At 45.4% G+C, this 16,424-nt stretch overlaps 2 protein-coding genes across 3 annotated transcripts; both read right to left on the bottom strand.

Annotated features, from left to right (window-relative positions):
• Positions 1-338: 338 nt before the first annotated feature.
• On the bottom strand, positions 339-1,861 carry LOC129581378 (uncharacterized). Its single transcript, XM_055472397.1, has 3 exons — positions 1,546-1,861; positions 1,038-1,474; positions 339-722 (listed from the first exon to the last, which is right to left on the bottom strand). The coding sequence occupies exons 1-3, from the start codon at positions 1,557-1,559 to the stop codon at positions 562-564; spliced, it is 612 nt and encodes a 203-aa protein (XP_055328372.1). The 5' UTR covers positions 1,560-1,861; the 3' UTR covers positions 339-561.
• Positions 1,862-2,139: 278 nt separating this feature from the next.
• LOC129581477 (helicase domino-like) lies at positions 2,140-15,267 on the bottom strand. Of its 2 annotated transcripts, XM_055472583.1 has the most exons (25): positions 15,156-15,267; positions 14,961-14,985; positions 14,374-14,788; positions 14,085-14,302; positions 13,788-13,973; positions 13,587-13,727; positions 13,246-13,423; positions 12,877-13,188; positions 12,766-12,818; positions 12,302-12,391; positions 11,706-12,020; positions 10,229-11,640; positions 9,598-10,167; positions 9,164-9,278; positions 8,785-9,099; positions 8,528-8,656; positions 7,230-7,265; positions 6,281-6,470; positions 5,758-6,017; positions 5,432-5,674; positions 5,059-5,365; positions 4,695-4,924; positions 3,389-3,799; positions 3,054-3,326; positions 2,140-2,995 (listed from the first exon to the last, which is right to left on the bottom strand). In XM_055472583.1, the coding sequence occupies exons 3-25, from the start codon at positions 14,738-14,740 to the stop codon at positions 2,480-2,482; spliced, it is 6,867 nt and encodes a 2,288-aa protein (XP_055328558.1). In that variant the 5' UTR covers positions 14,741-14,788; positions 14,961-14,985; positions 15,156-15,267; the 3' UTR covers positions 2,140-2,479. The 2 variants fall into 2 exon arrangements, with proteins under 2 accessions (XP_055328558.1, XP_055328559.1); XM_055472584.1 differs by having other exon boundaries at positions 12,877-13,179; positions 14,961-15,262.
• Between the last annotated feature and the right edge of the window lie 1,157 nt (positions 15,268-16,424).

The following is a 16,424-nucleotide window of genomic DNA, read 5'->3' as shown; positions in this document are numbered from 1 at the left end:
TGCAGTGCTTGAAACTTTGGTCAATATCAATGCGACCGCTTCTAATGATTAAAAAAAATTTTACGCTGTGACTGCATGTTTGGTGTTGTAAAAGTACTCAGGACCAATTTGGCAGTATTTGCTATAAAATCAGGTTTCTTGCTTCGAATAACCGCTAGTTTATTAAGTAGTTTTTGACGTTAAGGCTTTTAGTTTATCAAGAAATTCTGCAGTACGCATATGAAAAAAATGAAATTTTGTTGCTGTAATCAGCTGTTTTCGTTTTGCAGTGTATCTATTTTTTTTTTAAATAAACTTGAGGTTATTCCGCAGTCAACGCTTTCTTCAATACTTCTATAAGGCGACCACGATAGGGATGTCAGCGCTGATCATAGTGCATGATGAACGATTTTTGTAACTCCAAAATTAGCTGCGAATGTCAATGACTGACACTGTGAGATCAAAATTGTCAATAAATTACAATCAGCAATAAAACAACCGTGAATAACAAAGTTCTAAAAAGTGTACCAACAGATCACAAAGCACACCAGTTAACTGAATGCAATGTAAATTACACTTAGTTTAAATAATGTCCTCACTTAAGACTTCTTTGGAGCGAAAACTGTTGTATGCCACGGGATGGTGGGTTGGAAATAGTAAACTTTCGAAGTATCTGTGCCGTGACTCCAGCATGATGCACAAATTGAGCAGTAAGCCGACTGCGATCGACCCCGTTATTGCTCCTGCAATCGCAATACAAATTAAATACAAATTAAATCGTGGCCATATGACCTCTACTATTTCAGTTGTAAATCAAGAGATGACACCGGGTAATAATAATCGAAATAATAAGCCTAGAAAGAAAAAATAATAAGCGTTACAGAAATAATAAGCCTCTTGCAAACAATTTAACAGATGTTCAGGTTAGCGTCCCATTCTGCCGAACCTAGCACAGGCCCGTGGTATGTTCCTCATAAAACAATTTTGGTTCAAGTCAATTTAAAATGGCAAATGTATGAATCCGGTGAGCGGCACCATTTACGAATACGGTATCATACCGGTAACAAAAACCAATCGCTGTGTGAGGTGAACGGCTGTTTCCTTCCGCTCATCCGGCACACTGGGCTCTCGGTACATCTGCCGGATATTGGACGCTGAGACCATCGTCACCCACGTGAGCGCCACCACGGCCGCCACCAGCAACCCCGTCGCCACGCGGAACATGGCCTCCGAGCGCCGGTCGATGGACACAATCTGCAGGATCCCAATGAGCATCATGACGCCGCCGAAGAGCATCCACAGCAGCGCCGCCCAGTACACGGAAGCGGAGATGTCGCCGGTGACGCCTTTCAGACTGTCGGCGATGACATCGCGGTCGGACCAGTAGATGAGCAGGCCGTTCAGAGCGGAGAACAGCCCGAAACCGCCCAGGAGGAAATAGTACACGCCGAATAGCAGACTGCACACACGGATGCTAATGAATCTCCCGGCGAATCTGCTCAACGACATTACAACGTCAGCCACCCAAATCACGCATGATACGTGCAGCATCCTCCGGATCCTTACCTGATCATTGTCATAACGTGGCATGCTCAGCTTTATGTGTAATATACGAGCACAAACATGCCCGTCCTAGTTAAACAGATGACTTTGTTCATAATGTTGTCTTTAAAACAGTCAGGTAAGTTGACTGTTTATTTGTGAACACAATAACTGTTATAATTATACAGACTAGAAGCAATTTCTGTTAGTTCTGTACTACTACTGTAATTTTCCAGCGCAACCGTACGTACTAGTGGCACGTGCGGCAAACTCGAAATAAGAACCCAAAAATTTAGTACGAATAAAAATTCATATCATTCTCATTTTAAGTGGACTTACGTATCCACGTCTATTCAACAACCTGTGCCGTTAAATCATCCATATGTACAATAATGCAGAGACCAGACGAATGCACCGCGATGCCCTCAGCAACGTCAACCGGTACACAAACTTGCCACACCGGTTTCGCAACTACAGTAACATCAACATCGCCAGTGCACCATTGCATCTGCTCGTACGGTTACACTTCGACAGTGGATCCCACAAAATACGATTGTTCTAACTTGTTTGTCAAAACTCATGACAACGATGTACCCCGCTCGAGGCTCACAAACCACACCGTTGAAACTGATAATTTTTATTCACAATTTGCATACTTAACAAGAAGATTCACCCATCACTGATCAACCTGTCCAGAAAATCCTTTGGTACACAACATAAGCAACAAAAGTACAGACGGAAACATATGATAAACAAAAACAACACGAACCCCCCTAATCACTTCCCGTGGTGCAGTGCGACACCCAACTATCCTGTCGCTTCCGGCTACCACAATCAAAAATCCCGCAAAGTAAAAAAAGATAACAGCCTAACATAACACTATTCCTCAAAAAATGAACAATCAGTAAAAGCGAAAACAACCATCTCCCACTAAAACCCCCTTTCCCCCATTTCCCTCTCACGGTGCCGGTAGTGTCTGGATGACTGGCGGCGTAGCAACGCCTGGTTGCGGCGGCGGTTGTGACGGTGGCGGCAGCTGCTGCTGGACCACCGGCGAGGCGGTGCCGCGTTCGGCAGCGGCGGCGACCGTCGGTTGGGCACTCTGCAGATGCAGCGGCGGCTGCAGGATGAGACTGGGCTGGCTGCTGTTGTTGGCCTGCTGGATGACCAGCACATTGGACTGCCCGCTCTGGTTGGGCACGAAGGTGATGTGCTGCGCTTGCGGCGCACTTCCCGGGGTGGCCGGCGCCACTACCCGCTGCACCGACATGGTGTTGCCGGCGCGCTGGATGCTGTGCCGTCCGGGATACAGGCTCATGATGCGGTTCAGCTGCTCACTATTAACGTGGATAGCCCCGCCGGCCGGTGTCGCTAGACGCAGGTCTGTCGTTCCACCGCCCCCGCTGGCCGGGATGATCTGCACCGGGACGGTGCCGGCCGCCGACTGGATGGGTTTCGATGTGATGGTGACGTTCTGCAATCAGTCCCGAAGTCTCACCAACACGTGTTAACACAATCGACATCCCTCTTACCGGTGGTGCGCCACTAATTACTGGCCCATTTTTCAAAACGGTCACCGCCGGAGCCGAGGCGTTTCTCCGCACGGCCGGCCCCGGACTGCGTCCAACGATCTGCGTTACTTGCGTCGCCGTTCCTGGTGGCGCGGGGTGCAGACTGAGGCTGATGGTGGGGCCTGTTGCACCCTGCCGAATCCCTGCCGCGGCAGGGAGCCTTACCATGGCGGGCGACGAAGGAACGTTAATAGCGATTGCTTTCGGAACGGTTGCCGCCGCTGCCACCGGGACCTACGAAATACATTGAAATAAATTAAATACATTTCCCCACACTTGTCTCGCTGCTAACATACAGCTGTAGGCGTAGTTGCTGTTGCGGCGACGGTCGTGGGAGTTGCGGCTGCCTGGCCGTCGGCCCCTCTCGATAACGATCCCGACCCGTAGGCTTTGACCAGATCGTTGATCTGCTCTGCCGAGAAGACTATTCCGCGGGACGTCAGAAAATCCTTCACTCGGTTGGCATCGATGGCCGTTCCACTTTGGCTCTCCAGACGACGAAACAGTTCGCGCAACTGAGCGATTTTATTAGCGTTACTAGATACAGAAACGGCCGGACGGATGGCGGGACTGGTTGCGGTGGGTGCCACTGTCGTCGTGGCCGCCGGATTTACTGTACTGGAATTTACCAGTGAAGGAACACTGCTAATCAGTTGGTTAATGGCGGTCGATCCAATTGATGGTAATGGACTTCCGGGTGCTGGTGACTATAAAATACATACACATACACAAGTTGTGACTTTTCATGTTTACTCGCAGCTACAGCGGCTCCTATGGAACTGCACCCGCTGATCCGTAAACGCTTCAAAAATCTTGGTGTATTAAAATTAGTACAGTTTTTGTCACAATATTACTACATAAAACTAACTAAAAAACTATGTTTTCCTCGACAAAATATAATAATAATAATAAACTATATTCGTCGCGCACGGGCTTCATCATGGCAGTTTAAGAACAACCATCGGTGCAGAATTCAAGCCAGGTCGACTTAAAAAATATCAATGCTTACTACAAAACACTAATGCAAATCAGTAATATTTCTGAAAGGTTCTGAAGTCAAAAATTGTCACAAAACCCCAGGAAGTCAAGTGTCTTCAGAGCCGATATGTCGACGTCGCCGTGTAATGAGTTCCAAAAACGAAATGCAGATACCACGTAAGGTCGAACAAAACAGTAAAATACGGGCTAAAACGAATAAGATAATGTCAGTCTGTACGAGAAGCTACTAGCCAAATTTGCAGAAAAAAGCTAGCGATGAAGACCTCAAACCATACGTATAAGATCATACACAACCGATATAAAACTAGGCAACTGATTTATGCCCAGCAAGCCTAGTCGAGCACCCAAGAGCAAGCAGAATTCGATTTATCCACCAGAAAGAAATACAGCATGGCAGAGGTTGTCAGTTGCAAACGAAATCAAAACTTAAAACTTAAGATTAGCCGTCAACAATTGAAGAAACAAAAACAAAAGCAAGCTCACGAGACGCTAAAATGACAAAAGACGAAATGATCCAATCAAACAGCACACCATAAACCAAATAAGGACATACAATCTTGCATGACGGCTTTACCACATCTTTGAATTCCTATTGAAACTCACCGCACTTCCTGCATTGAACACGGGTCGTCTGGCCGGACCTCCCAGCGCGAAGACCTGCGGTGAAGGCAAGGGTGTCCGGGGTGGGACGCCCATCACGGAACTGAGAAGCGGGCCCGGCGTGGTCGGTGTCGTGGCCTGCAGAGTCTGCTGCAGTATAGACGGTGCGGGCCGCGTAGGTGAACAGAGAGCGTTCTGCTGCGTCGGCTGCCCATGTGCATCCACCGTTAAACCTAAAAAAGTTTCGTATCTACATAAAATTTTTAAAAAACGAAGTCCTACATAGTATCCGTGATTAAGTAGGTAAAATAATTATCTCCACAACTCAGCAAACAAGCTATATGCTAGGTATATACGCTCCCCTTACCGAGGGACGCGGCCAGTCGTGTGGTGCTTTCATTTATGAAATTTTTGCTCATATTGGAACGATCCTGCCGTCGTTTCAGGATCATCAGAGGATCCAATGCGCCGTCTTCGCCAACGGCTCCGTCACCCGACACCGTACTGGCTGTAGAGAAATTTCGGGATAATGTGCCGGGTTCCCGAATCGGTTTCGGAACGTTGAAAGCGAAATTTCGGAAGGAACTGCACACATCCCGGTACAGTTGGGTTCGAGTCTTGTTATTATCATCCTGCACCGCAAGAGCCACTTTTTTTGGTACCGACATAGGCAACTAGAAGGGAAACATGTTAGATATCACGCTGCCATCGACATGAAACTAAACCTCATCACAACATACTTTATCCAGAGCCGGATTCGGATCGTCCTTATTCCGTTTCTTCTTCTTGGGTACCGGAACAATCTCCTCATTTGCCAGTTTGTCCTCACGCATCCGGATCGCTTTCAAACGGAACTGGCAATCCCGCACCGGACGAAAGCGTGGATTGAATGCGGCGGATACGTACGAGACTAACTCACAGCTGGTGGCCGACGGAGCCGGCGCGGTAGGCGTCGGCGGTGTTCCTTGCACTAGCGTCGATGTCTGTTCCATACAAATAATCAACATACGTCGTACGGTATGAACCAGTGAAACTGAGCAGATCTCGTGCAACAGTACACTCTCACCATGACAATCTGCCAATCCTCAAAGGTACGGAAGTCAGCTGTAGCTGCTTCTAGTTGCGGCAAACTCTCTGGAAAGTCGGCGCCCATGAGGTTTTCCCGACCACCGCTCATATGCGGTGGTAACCGCGTGCCTCTCCCGTTGGCCAAATCAAAACTGAACTGGAAGGGATTGCCCGCTTTCCGCTTGACGCCTTTGGCAGCGGCGGATAAACTCATGTCCTGGTTCTGCTTTCCTTCCTTCTTTGCTTTATTCTTCATATCTGTGCATATTCATATAATGGTTTTAAAGCAAACACTCATGGATTGTCTCACTCTAAGTATAAGTACTGACCGTCTAATCTATCGAAATACATGCGGGACACCTCTGGTGTCGTCGTTACTATTCGAAAGTATTCGTACCGTGCATAAGTTGTACTGCAAACTGCGTATTTGCCTTTCCATTTTAGATACTGGGTCAACAAGTCACAAACCTAACAGTTACCAAGTACCAGGTTCTCTATTTAAACCACAAACATTAACTTACAGCGATTGTTCGCCCGCTTCGACAACTGAGGGATAAATGGCTCGGGCGCTGGATTTCTGTACAATGTGCCCCATTTCTGAAAGTCTCGCACAATATCATCTCGGGCATCGAAAATGTCCAGATAGTTCTCTTTGTCAGCCATGTAACCCTCTCGTAGGTCAAACATGGGCATGTCAGGATCCTGGTGTTCCTAAACAGCCACCAGTCACCAAACCTTTATTCAATAATCAAACTGCGGCCCTCTTTACATGTGTCTCTCAAAACTTTCTAGAACCAACTGCACCTCTTGTTCCTAATTTCTATGTTATAATAATTAGGTAAGTCAGGAATCTAATGCAGAAACTACTACTGCACTGAAAACTGCTTTACAGACACAAAACAACATCATTATTTATTCTTCGATTCCTTGTTCTACAATTAAAAAACATTCCATGAGAAAATGTTAACGGGACATTTTGAGTTTCACCAATTGTGCGAAAAAGACTGTTAATAAGTTTGTAAATTCTATTATGCTACGTCATAGATGCACTGTCAGCACTCATACATCTGGCAAATTAATAAAACCTGCACAATAAAGCTTACAACCTTTTAATTCCAGGAATAAAAAATGTAAATAACTTTGCGTAATATTTAATTTTTGAAATTTTTCAAAAGCAAAAAAATCACCAGTCATTAAGTTTGAGCCTAGAAATTAAAGTAAGCACATGAATGAGGTTTATATCTCTTTACATGTATCTGGTTTATATCTCTGTTATGTTACTACCATTAGGTACGATTAGGTTGCAGTAGACGTTATGAGTTTACTTTGTCTTCTTGCACGATAAATTATGTAGCATTTCCACTATATTAGATGTATGCATGTAGATATAGGAGAGTATGAATGTAGCAGCTACTCCTCCAGTTATCGCCTTACTCGGATGTCTGACAAGAACTACCCTGCGCGTCTTACCTGAATTGTTTCTCCGGTGTCCAGGCTGTGGTACAACTACAAAAATAAGGTCTTAATATTTTCCTTATCCTAAAACCTCGCTAATAATTTCCTCTTCCTGGACCCAGGAAAGCTTTCTCTGGTAAAAAGACATCCGGTGACGAAAAGTGGTAAGGCAATGGCAATTTTCTGACGTGGTTTTCAAAGAGTTTCTCGTTTTGACCCTTCTGGACAAGGCTTGGCAACCCGAATCGCAACTCAAAACCATTTTTCCACTATTACACTTATATTCCGCTTGTCCAAAAGGGAGAACGAGATAAAACCACCCCAAAAAACCACGTCAAAAACCCCACCAAAACGTTTTGCCAAGCTCATTGTCCAGACGCTTCCGAGAAAAACCAAAACAAACCACGTCCGAAAATACAACCACAACTCAAACCCACCAATCATCAACCGTTATCTTTTATTTCCAGATTGTCTTTTCTGTGGTCAGGAACAACAAAAAATCGAATCACACTGCAAGAAAATCTAGCTTCCAAAAAACCTTTTAGCACACTAATTTAGGTATGCCCCCATCAAAAGAAAAGTGAAAGAACTATCGTCGTGATAAAAAAGCAGAGAAAAACCCCACTGAGCAACAAAAAAAGCAATATCCGGCTACAAACATGTCATTTTGCTCTAACAACTTAATAAAAAAACGAAAACGCGCCCTCGTGAAACTACTCGTCAACACGGCCACGACTCCGCGTTCGCATACGTTCCGGGCCCCCATTCCTTCCCACCGTCGCAGACGGACTGGGAGCGGTTGTTTTGGCCGATCGCAGGGCACCCCGACCTATTGGTATTTGGCCGTTGGGTGTCGGAGGTGCCTTTGCCGGTCGGGAAGGTGTCACCGTGAAATCTGGATCACGAGTATAACCTTTTCCCTTCCGCCCGCACCCGTCGCTCTCAGACGAGGATGTCGACGGTTGCGGAGAGTCAGCGGCGCTAAAAACGAATTTCACGGACGGTGCGCCAGGCTCAAAAGGTGTTTTTGGTATTCTCAATCGGCCCCGTGCCGACCGCGTCACCGCCACTTCCCGTAGTTCCGGCTCAACGGGAGCCGGCACCTGCGGGGTGAAAGGGGCGACCACTACCGGCCTTGGCCTTCGTGGCTGAACCTTAACCATTACGGGCGTTTTTTTAATGGGCGCTGACACTGGCTGGTTCTTCTGATGGTTAGGGGGCGTGTTAACGACCGCAGGGGCTTTAGCAGATGATCTCGTAGTAATAATCTTATGTACAACTTTAGGCGCAGGTGGTGTTGCTGCGCTGCGAACCTTTGCGTCCATTAATGTGCGATCCACAACGTATGGGGCAGCGGCTTCCTCTGCAGCTTTGGCTTTTTCGGCTTTGGCGGATTCTAAACGCATCAGTTCCCATTCTTTTTTACGACGCTCTACTTCTTCCTGCAAGTGTGATGCTTTTCGTTAAGAAGCCACATAAGCACGTAGTGCCACGTACCATAAGTAATCGCTAAAAAAACGTACGCCACCGCAGCGACAAACATAAACAACGAAAGTTAGCATTAACATACCCGGTGCTGAGCCAGCTCATCCATCACATCCTGATCCAGCACGTGAGCCTCAGCAAAACGTACGCCATAACACTGAACAGGCGTAAGCAGCTTGGATATAGCTTTAAATTTGATCTCATCGTCGTCATCATCGTCATCGTTCTCCTCATTTTCATCCACCGCCTTGGCTTCCGCTTTGGCTTTTTTAGCTGCCTCCACATCCGCGCTGTCTTCGGCTTTCGAAATAGCATTCTCATAAGCGAGTTCGTTGATGTCTTCATCCATTTCTGCGAATGTTTCGTCATCTTTCAGTCCAAATATGTCCTTGAAATTTTCCTGTGCAAAAATCGGTCAATCAGCAACAACAGTGCAGAAAGCTGACATGTTCGAATTTGATTACCTTTTTCAGGACAGCCGTCGTGAATTCTCCTGATTCTATAGCCATATGGCCTAACAACCGTTTCTGATTAGCCTTGTTAAAAATGTTCTCCTCCACCGTGGACTGAGATATTAGCCTATAATTAAAAAACAACACAAATATCCAAGCGTTTCAAGAGTAATTAACAACAAAAAATATGCGTCTGCTCAACTGTTACACATAAGTATATTAATTAGAAGTAATAACATATTTCCTACAGCATGTAAGCCATTATACACGCATATCCGTAATATTAGCGACGCCGACGGACAGAAATTACGTTACCGTCAACATGGGAAACTGTAAACTAAATATTACCAATGAACATAGCACATATTAAATTTCGTCGCATCGGATATTTTGCATTTGTTATCGCTGAAATGGATCAACCAATCACGCAAAAATGGATTTTTTACCGGTATATGTGCACATCGCGTGTCTGACCGATCCGATGACAACGATCCTGAGCTTGGGCATCCATGGTTGGATTCCAGTCGCTATCATAAAAAATCACTGTGTCCGCTCCGGTCAAATTCACTCCGATTCCACCCGATCGCGTGGACAAGATGAAACAAAAATATCTCGTATCACGATTAAATCGTTCCATCAATATCTGCCGCATTTCCACACCGGTCGAACCATCCAGCCGTAAATATTTATACCCGTGGTACGTCAAGAACACCTCCAGGATATCCAGCACTCGGGTCATCTGGGTAAAGATCAGTGCGCGATGTTTCTCCTCGTACAACTGCTGAAGCAACACATCCAGAGTCTGCAACTTGCCACAATCATACTGAATTAACCGTGTTTCCGGAAATTTCAATATACGCAAGCGTTCCACAGGGTGCAACGGTTCCAATGCAGTTATTAAAGCTGGTTCGAGAATTGCTTGATTTCTGCATACTGAGCCACTTGATCTTTGGTTCAGACTGGACACGGACAACACAGGAGTATTCGTCAAAACGGGCGCAAAAGCCACCGATGCCCTGAATAAAAAACAGCTCAAAAGGTTTTCAGTATCACACGTTTTACAGGTGTGCGGCTTACCGATCAATCCAGAATCTCATGACCGGATCATCTAAAACCGCTGAAGTCGAGCTACCCATCTCCACTAATCCAGCCAAACCAAGACCACGATGACCTATCGCTAGTACATCTTTCTGTGCTGATCGACAATACAGATAACCGCTTGCGAATCCCGAGCTCTCCTCCTCTTCCTCTTGAATAACCGTTAACAGCCGAACCAGATCCGGTGGAAAAATAGCACGCACTCGACATCGTCCACGATTCACCTTGTCCAGCACATCCAGATGTTCCTCGCGCTGGGTGATTTTTTTCTGTGGAATAACGAACTCGGCGAGCTGTTTCGTGGCAAGGCGCCCCCCAGTTTGGACAAATTTCCGGCGTTTTGCGGTATTTTCCCCCGCATCGTCCGGCATGCCATTCCTTTTCGCGTCATTCTTCCGTACTGGTCGAGAGCGCTTGGTTTTTCCGTAATGGATCGTGACAATCTTCTCGATCTTGCGATCATTTGCTGGAACAAACGGTGGCCCATTCGTCAGATCAACCATATCAAACTCTAGCATGTCTAGCGAAACAGAGAGATTTTTCGGATAAGACAACGCCGAATCTCTTCGTCCCGAATCCGGAACGTCCGGAATCTCTTCGATCAACGGTTTCTTCGGCATCAAATGTCGCATACGCGATGAAAGATTCGATGGGAATTCTGACCCAACTGACCAAAAAGGAGCAGTTATCAGTTGTGACAATTCTTCGATCGGCTTCTTACAGATCGCATCAAAAACCAGGGACGGCAACTCCACTGATAACGGGTGCAACACTAATGGCGACAACACCGGCCGTTCTTCAAACAAATTTGGATGATTGCACACTTTTCTCAGCTGCATCAGAATATTGATGACACTTAAATAGTTTCCCAATTTCAATGTTTCCTGAGTCTTCGTGCGCGACATGTAATCCTCATACAAGTAGCGTTGTCGCTTGGAAAGACGACAATTCAGTACGTGTTCATACTTTTTCGGCAGCTGTGTTTCCACTTCGGTCTTCATGCGGCGCAAAATAAATGGGCGTAACACAGTATGAAGCTGTTTCACGATCGCCGTATCTTGAGGCTTTCGTCCTTCGGACATAGCGGTCATAGGATTAGCGAACAACTGCTGGAACATGGTTAATGACTCGAACAATTCCGGTGCCAGAAAATGCAGCAAAGCCCAAACTTCCTCTAAACTGTTCTGCATCGGCGTACCAGTCAACAGCAGTCGTCGTTGACTCGGAAAATCCGCAATTTTCATCCAACGCTGAGATTTGCAGTTTTTAATAGCCTGCGCTTCGTCTAAGATTAAATAGTGCCAACGCATCCGGCGAAATACTGAAGAATCCTGTGTGGCTATCTTGTAAGATGTGATGCAAATGTGAAAAGAATCTGGTTTCGTCCAGCCCTACAAAGAAGACATAATTTCAAATTACAACGAAAAAACAATTCAGTAACCATTACAAATCCTACCGTTCTCAGCTCGGCTCGCTGCTTCTTATTGCCGTAGTAGGTTTTAATAATAAAACCCGGACACCACCGTTTGAATTCCAGCTCCCAGTTGAGTAGCACGGATGTGGGCACAATAATCAGATGGGGACCCCAATTTTGCTCTTCACATGCCAAATGTGCCAGGAAAGCAATGGTCTGAATCGTTTTGCCCAAACCCATTTCGTCCGCAAGAATCCCGTTCATCTTATTCTTATATAACGACACTAGCCAATCCAATCCTACATGCTGATATTCGCGCAATTGTCCACGGAGCAGAAATGGTATTTTGGTAACGACCTATTAGAGATAACCATGTCAACTGAGCCGACTCCACTAACGTCTAACATAATTCTGATTAAACAAAACCATTAAAGCTGCTATGATATCACAGTTAGAACTAATTAATGTACCAAAAGAAGGTGTCCTAGTCGTTGACAAACAAGGGCTAAGAGCATAATCTAGAGGCAACACTGATGTCCGAACTCAGTAGCACCATCTCGATACAAGTACATCTCAACGGTGACTCTTGGCTCGTTTTAAGTTTTTTAGTAGTTCGATGCTTTGTAATCAATGCTCACCTGAGTACTGGACAGCGAATTTCCCTTTGGACGGAGCTTTTCCAGAGCCGCTTCGTGACTTCGGATTTTTTCGTCAAGAACAGAGCTATCCTGCAAATAGGGAAACAAACATAATGTACCATTCAGACTTGTTCATAAAATCTCGTTGCGAGATTTAAAAACAGTTATCCTCATGGAAGCACTATAACCTCTTCGTGAATCCGCTTCGAAGTTATTTCTTCGAGGTGGCAGGACAGAGGTGCAAAAATTTGTAGAAGCAATCCTTATCCACCAAATAAAAAAGTTTACCCTTATCTGCTCAAATTAAAAAAGCCTCGTTTCACTAGCAAAACAAATGCCTAAGTACATTTTAATTCACCAGCAATTTGGGACTGTACATACTGCACAGTAATAACGAACTGGCTTACAAAAATCATTTCAGAAACTGCATTCGCACATTATGTATGCCCTTCAGGGCTACTCACCCCTTGCGAACCTCCCGGAAGCGGTTCATGGGAATCGTTGACCAGAAGCCGCACTAAATACAACATCCGTAACAGATTATGCCAACCAAGAAAAGGTGGAAAAATATTTACGATCATCGTCCATAGGCTCCTCCTGCTTCACCGAGCTAGCCGAGAGAAGCCGGGACCTCGTCCGCAGCCGCTTCGAAGGAGGTTCGTCATCTGGTGATGTGTTGGCTTGCTGCGATAGCAAGTATTCCCGATAATCGGGGGGCAAGGTGCTCAAGAAATCATCAAGGGGGACATTGGCCTCTTCGGCCAATGCGGCGCCCTCATCGCGTGACTGCTCTTCCATCGTAGACTGACTTTCTTCATCCGAGATTGTATCCTCCTCGTCCGCAACAGATTCATCATCATCCAAGCGGAATTCCAGATCTGTTATGTCTAAAAATTAACAGCCATCATTTGAGTCACCGGCATTTTAAAACAGAATCGTCTTACCCAAATCTTCCTCTGCCTTATGATTTTCGGCAATGGCAGTTTGGCTGGCACTTTTGGACAACACTTGTGCCATTCGACTAGAATAATCCTCCGTTTGATCCATTAGGTGCTGTAAATGCAGATCACGAATCCGCTTCTTTTGGATTTCGATTTCCTCCTTCTGCTTTAGCTGCGCGACCTTCAAGAACAAAAGATGGATGCATTTAGGCACTCAGCTTTTGTGAAACTGTCAGTTCAGCTGTCTGTCGATTTTTACGCCGAGGTTTATGCTGGAGAAAAACTGCTACCCTCAGCACGAGCACAGTAATTACTGCTGACACAAGCAGAGACAGTGCACTCACTTTCCGCACTTCCGTCCACCACACCATTACAGCCGATGACACCTGCTTGGCTATTTTCCGTAGCCGTTGTAGTTCTTCTCGCTGCTGCCGCTCCTTCTGCTCTTCCTTTTTCTCATGCCACCGTTTGGCAGCGTATGCCAGCTACATATCGATCGATCGATATAGCATCGTCCAGCACACAATGCTTAAAGAATGGCAAACCTTTTTGGCCATGGCAATCTTTGCTTTCCGTTCTTTCTCGATCAGGGTAGCCACCCAGCACACTTCCTTCGTGAAGTTCTTCACTCCCCGGCTGAACGGTTCCGGGACAACACAGCGGGGAATGCGCGAATCCTCCCATTTTCCCATTTTGCGCAACTCATTTATCCTGGCAAGAATTTTTGCCTCCTATGCGACCAAGCTTATATTGATAAAGCAGTCAGCATCAAACATTTTAAACCGTAAAGCATGAAACTTCGGATGGTTCATGCCGAGACGGAAAGCGAGTGCACGATATACCTGTTCAACGGAAGTGATCGGCGATGGCGCCTTCTTGACGGCATCCACGACCGACCCTTGTCGTGGAGTTTTCAGAGCTTCTGGCCTATTTGGTCCATAGAGATGAGGCGAGATCCTCACATCAATATCACTATTTGGTATCACAGTATTTTTTAGGGGACTTTGGGATGCGGGACAAACAGGCGTGAAAGCATCATTATCAACAACGGCAGTCACACCTGCAAAAGCCCAGCTCAGTCTGTGACGTATCGATCGCACGGCTACGTGTGCTTCGGACCATCGATGCTACCTTTAACGGTGTCTGCAGCAGGAGGATCTATTTGCATCAGTTGCGCATCTTCCTCATCCTTCGTTCTTAACGAGATCTCCAGAGAATGCCGGAGAACTGAGCTGGTCACCGGGTCGAAGGATGAAACCGTTGCATCGGTTCCTGGAAAATTATGGTCGAAGGCGGAGGGGAAGGAGCTGAAATTGATGGCATCTTTTTTGCTCCATGTCACCCATTTTACACGCTTGGATGGACCATCGGGATCCGTTAGGGTGCCCCCCTGACTGGCCAGGGGCTGCCCGGTCGGATCAGGGGGGACCAGTTCAATCTGGCCCCCCTGCCGCCGCTCCACATCCTCCTCGGGGTCTGAATGCCGAGTGGTGTCCATAATCACGTAACTTGTACCAGCGGTGCTGTTGCAATCATTCCCGGTCGTCTAAAATGAAAAGTAAAAATCCCCATAAAAACTTGAACGCTAAGATTCTGTTTTACCAGCTTGACGTTTTAGTTTCCCGCATTTGTTATTTATCACATCTGCACTGTATAACAGGGAATTCCCGCATATGGGCCATGTGTGAAATACGAAGACCCAACCCGGGCCAACGTACCTGGTGCTAATTTACTGGGTTTGCCCTGCAAATTCAAGCATACTCGGTAAAATTGCCCATAACTGTATCAGCGAACTCGGAGGATTGCCAAAATCGAAACGGGTTGAGGTAACAACAGCCAGTTGATTCAGTTTCACTACTTTTCAACAATGTTCTAATTTTTAGTGAACAATCAAAAAATTGTTGTCAAACTACCTCTTAAAAAATCATAAAATACAGCAAATGTGGGGTAGATATTCCAAATACCACAGGATCTCTTCAAGATGGGTGCTGTACGAAAACCTTGCAACCTCAATGTGGAATAACGTTCATCACGTCAAATTTCCATGAAACTACGAGCTCTGCATGAGCTGACTTGTCTGATTTGGTGAGCCGTTTGCCAAGAATTACAGTGCCGGGCTGTGAAGCTTTACATGGGAGAAAGACTTGAAGTGACACTTCACCTTTTTAGAATGCGGTTTATAACATTATTTATTGCTGAAACCTGAAACATGTTAAGGAAAAAAGACACAGCTATAATTTTTCAAGTTAAATTTCATTAATTATGGTATTTTATAGATCATATTTAACATTATTTTCAGTTCTTCACCATTGTTAAATTACTGAATTCGACACCTACGACCTACCCTAGTGTGTAGTATTATGCTTTTTAAAGTTAATCCATTTCGAGGGATTGTAATGCAGTTATTACATCCAAGCGCTGGGACAAATTAAGTTTCTAGTTTAGCCACTTTTATAAGTAATAAGAATCTTCTGCTTAAATTCTCTAGCATTTGTAATCCTATGAAATTTTTGAGTTGTTATTACGTACAAGTACGACGACGGTACTTGTGTTACGTACGTAATTGACTAACTGCACTTTTGCGGCTGGGTCACTGCCGCTAGAGAAAAAAAGTCGCAGAAATTCTGATGCATTCGGCTCACCATTCGCCCAAGATGGCGGTCGTTGCAGTGAGGTTACCCGATATTGAACTGAATTTAATGAACTTCAAGTTGGCAAAGTGCATAAAGTAGCGTTTCCGAATTTGAGAGGACACATCTTCGGAACCACGTTTAAGAGAATTTTCTAATTTTTAAGTAAAATAACCACATGCAATGTAATGCAATACAAGCACAACGAAACTATATAGTAGACACTATGTACTGTCTACTAGACAGTACATAGTTATCATCCTGCAGTCCGAAGCGTCACCGTCAGTCCATGATGTCCATCACTATGCAGTGCGCTTCTTACCGGCAGAAGTCAAATTTTTAATAACAAATTTACAGACAAAGGGTGCTATAAATTATTTACAGATAATTTATTACGCGCAATAGAATTATACACGTTAGAATCCATTTAACTAGTCTCAGTTGTCTGTAACTTTTGTAAACCTCTGCGGAAATTTCCGGTGACGAAGTGGTGTGCTCGAAATGTTTAGAAACGGTAAAAAAAACCTCTGGAAACAAAAACTCGTTCATACT

The sequence above is a fragment of the Paramacrobiotus metropolitanus genome, unplaced genomic scaffold, assembly GCF_019649055.1.
Source record: "Paramacrobiotus metropolitanus isolate TYO unplaced genomic scaffold, Prichtersi_v1.0 Parri_scaffold0000005, whole genome shotgun sequence".
Taxonomy (NCBI): Eukaryota; Metazoa; Tardigrada; class Eutardigrada; order Parachela; family Macrobiotidae; genus Paramacrobiotus; species Paramacrobiotus metropolitanus.
The sequence above is the reverse complement of the archived record's forward strand: the minus strand, read 5'-3'. Positions and strand labels throughout refer to the sequence as shown.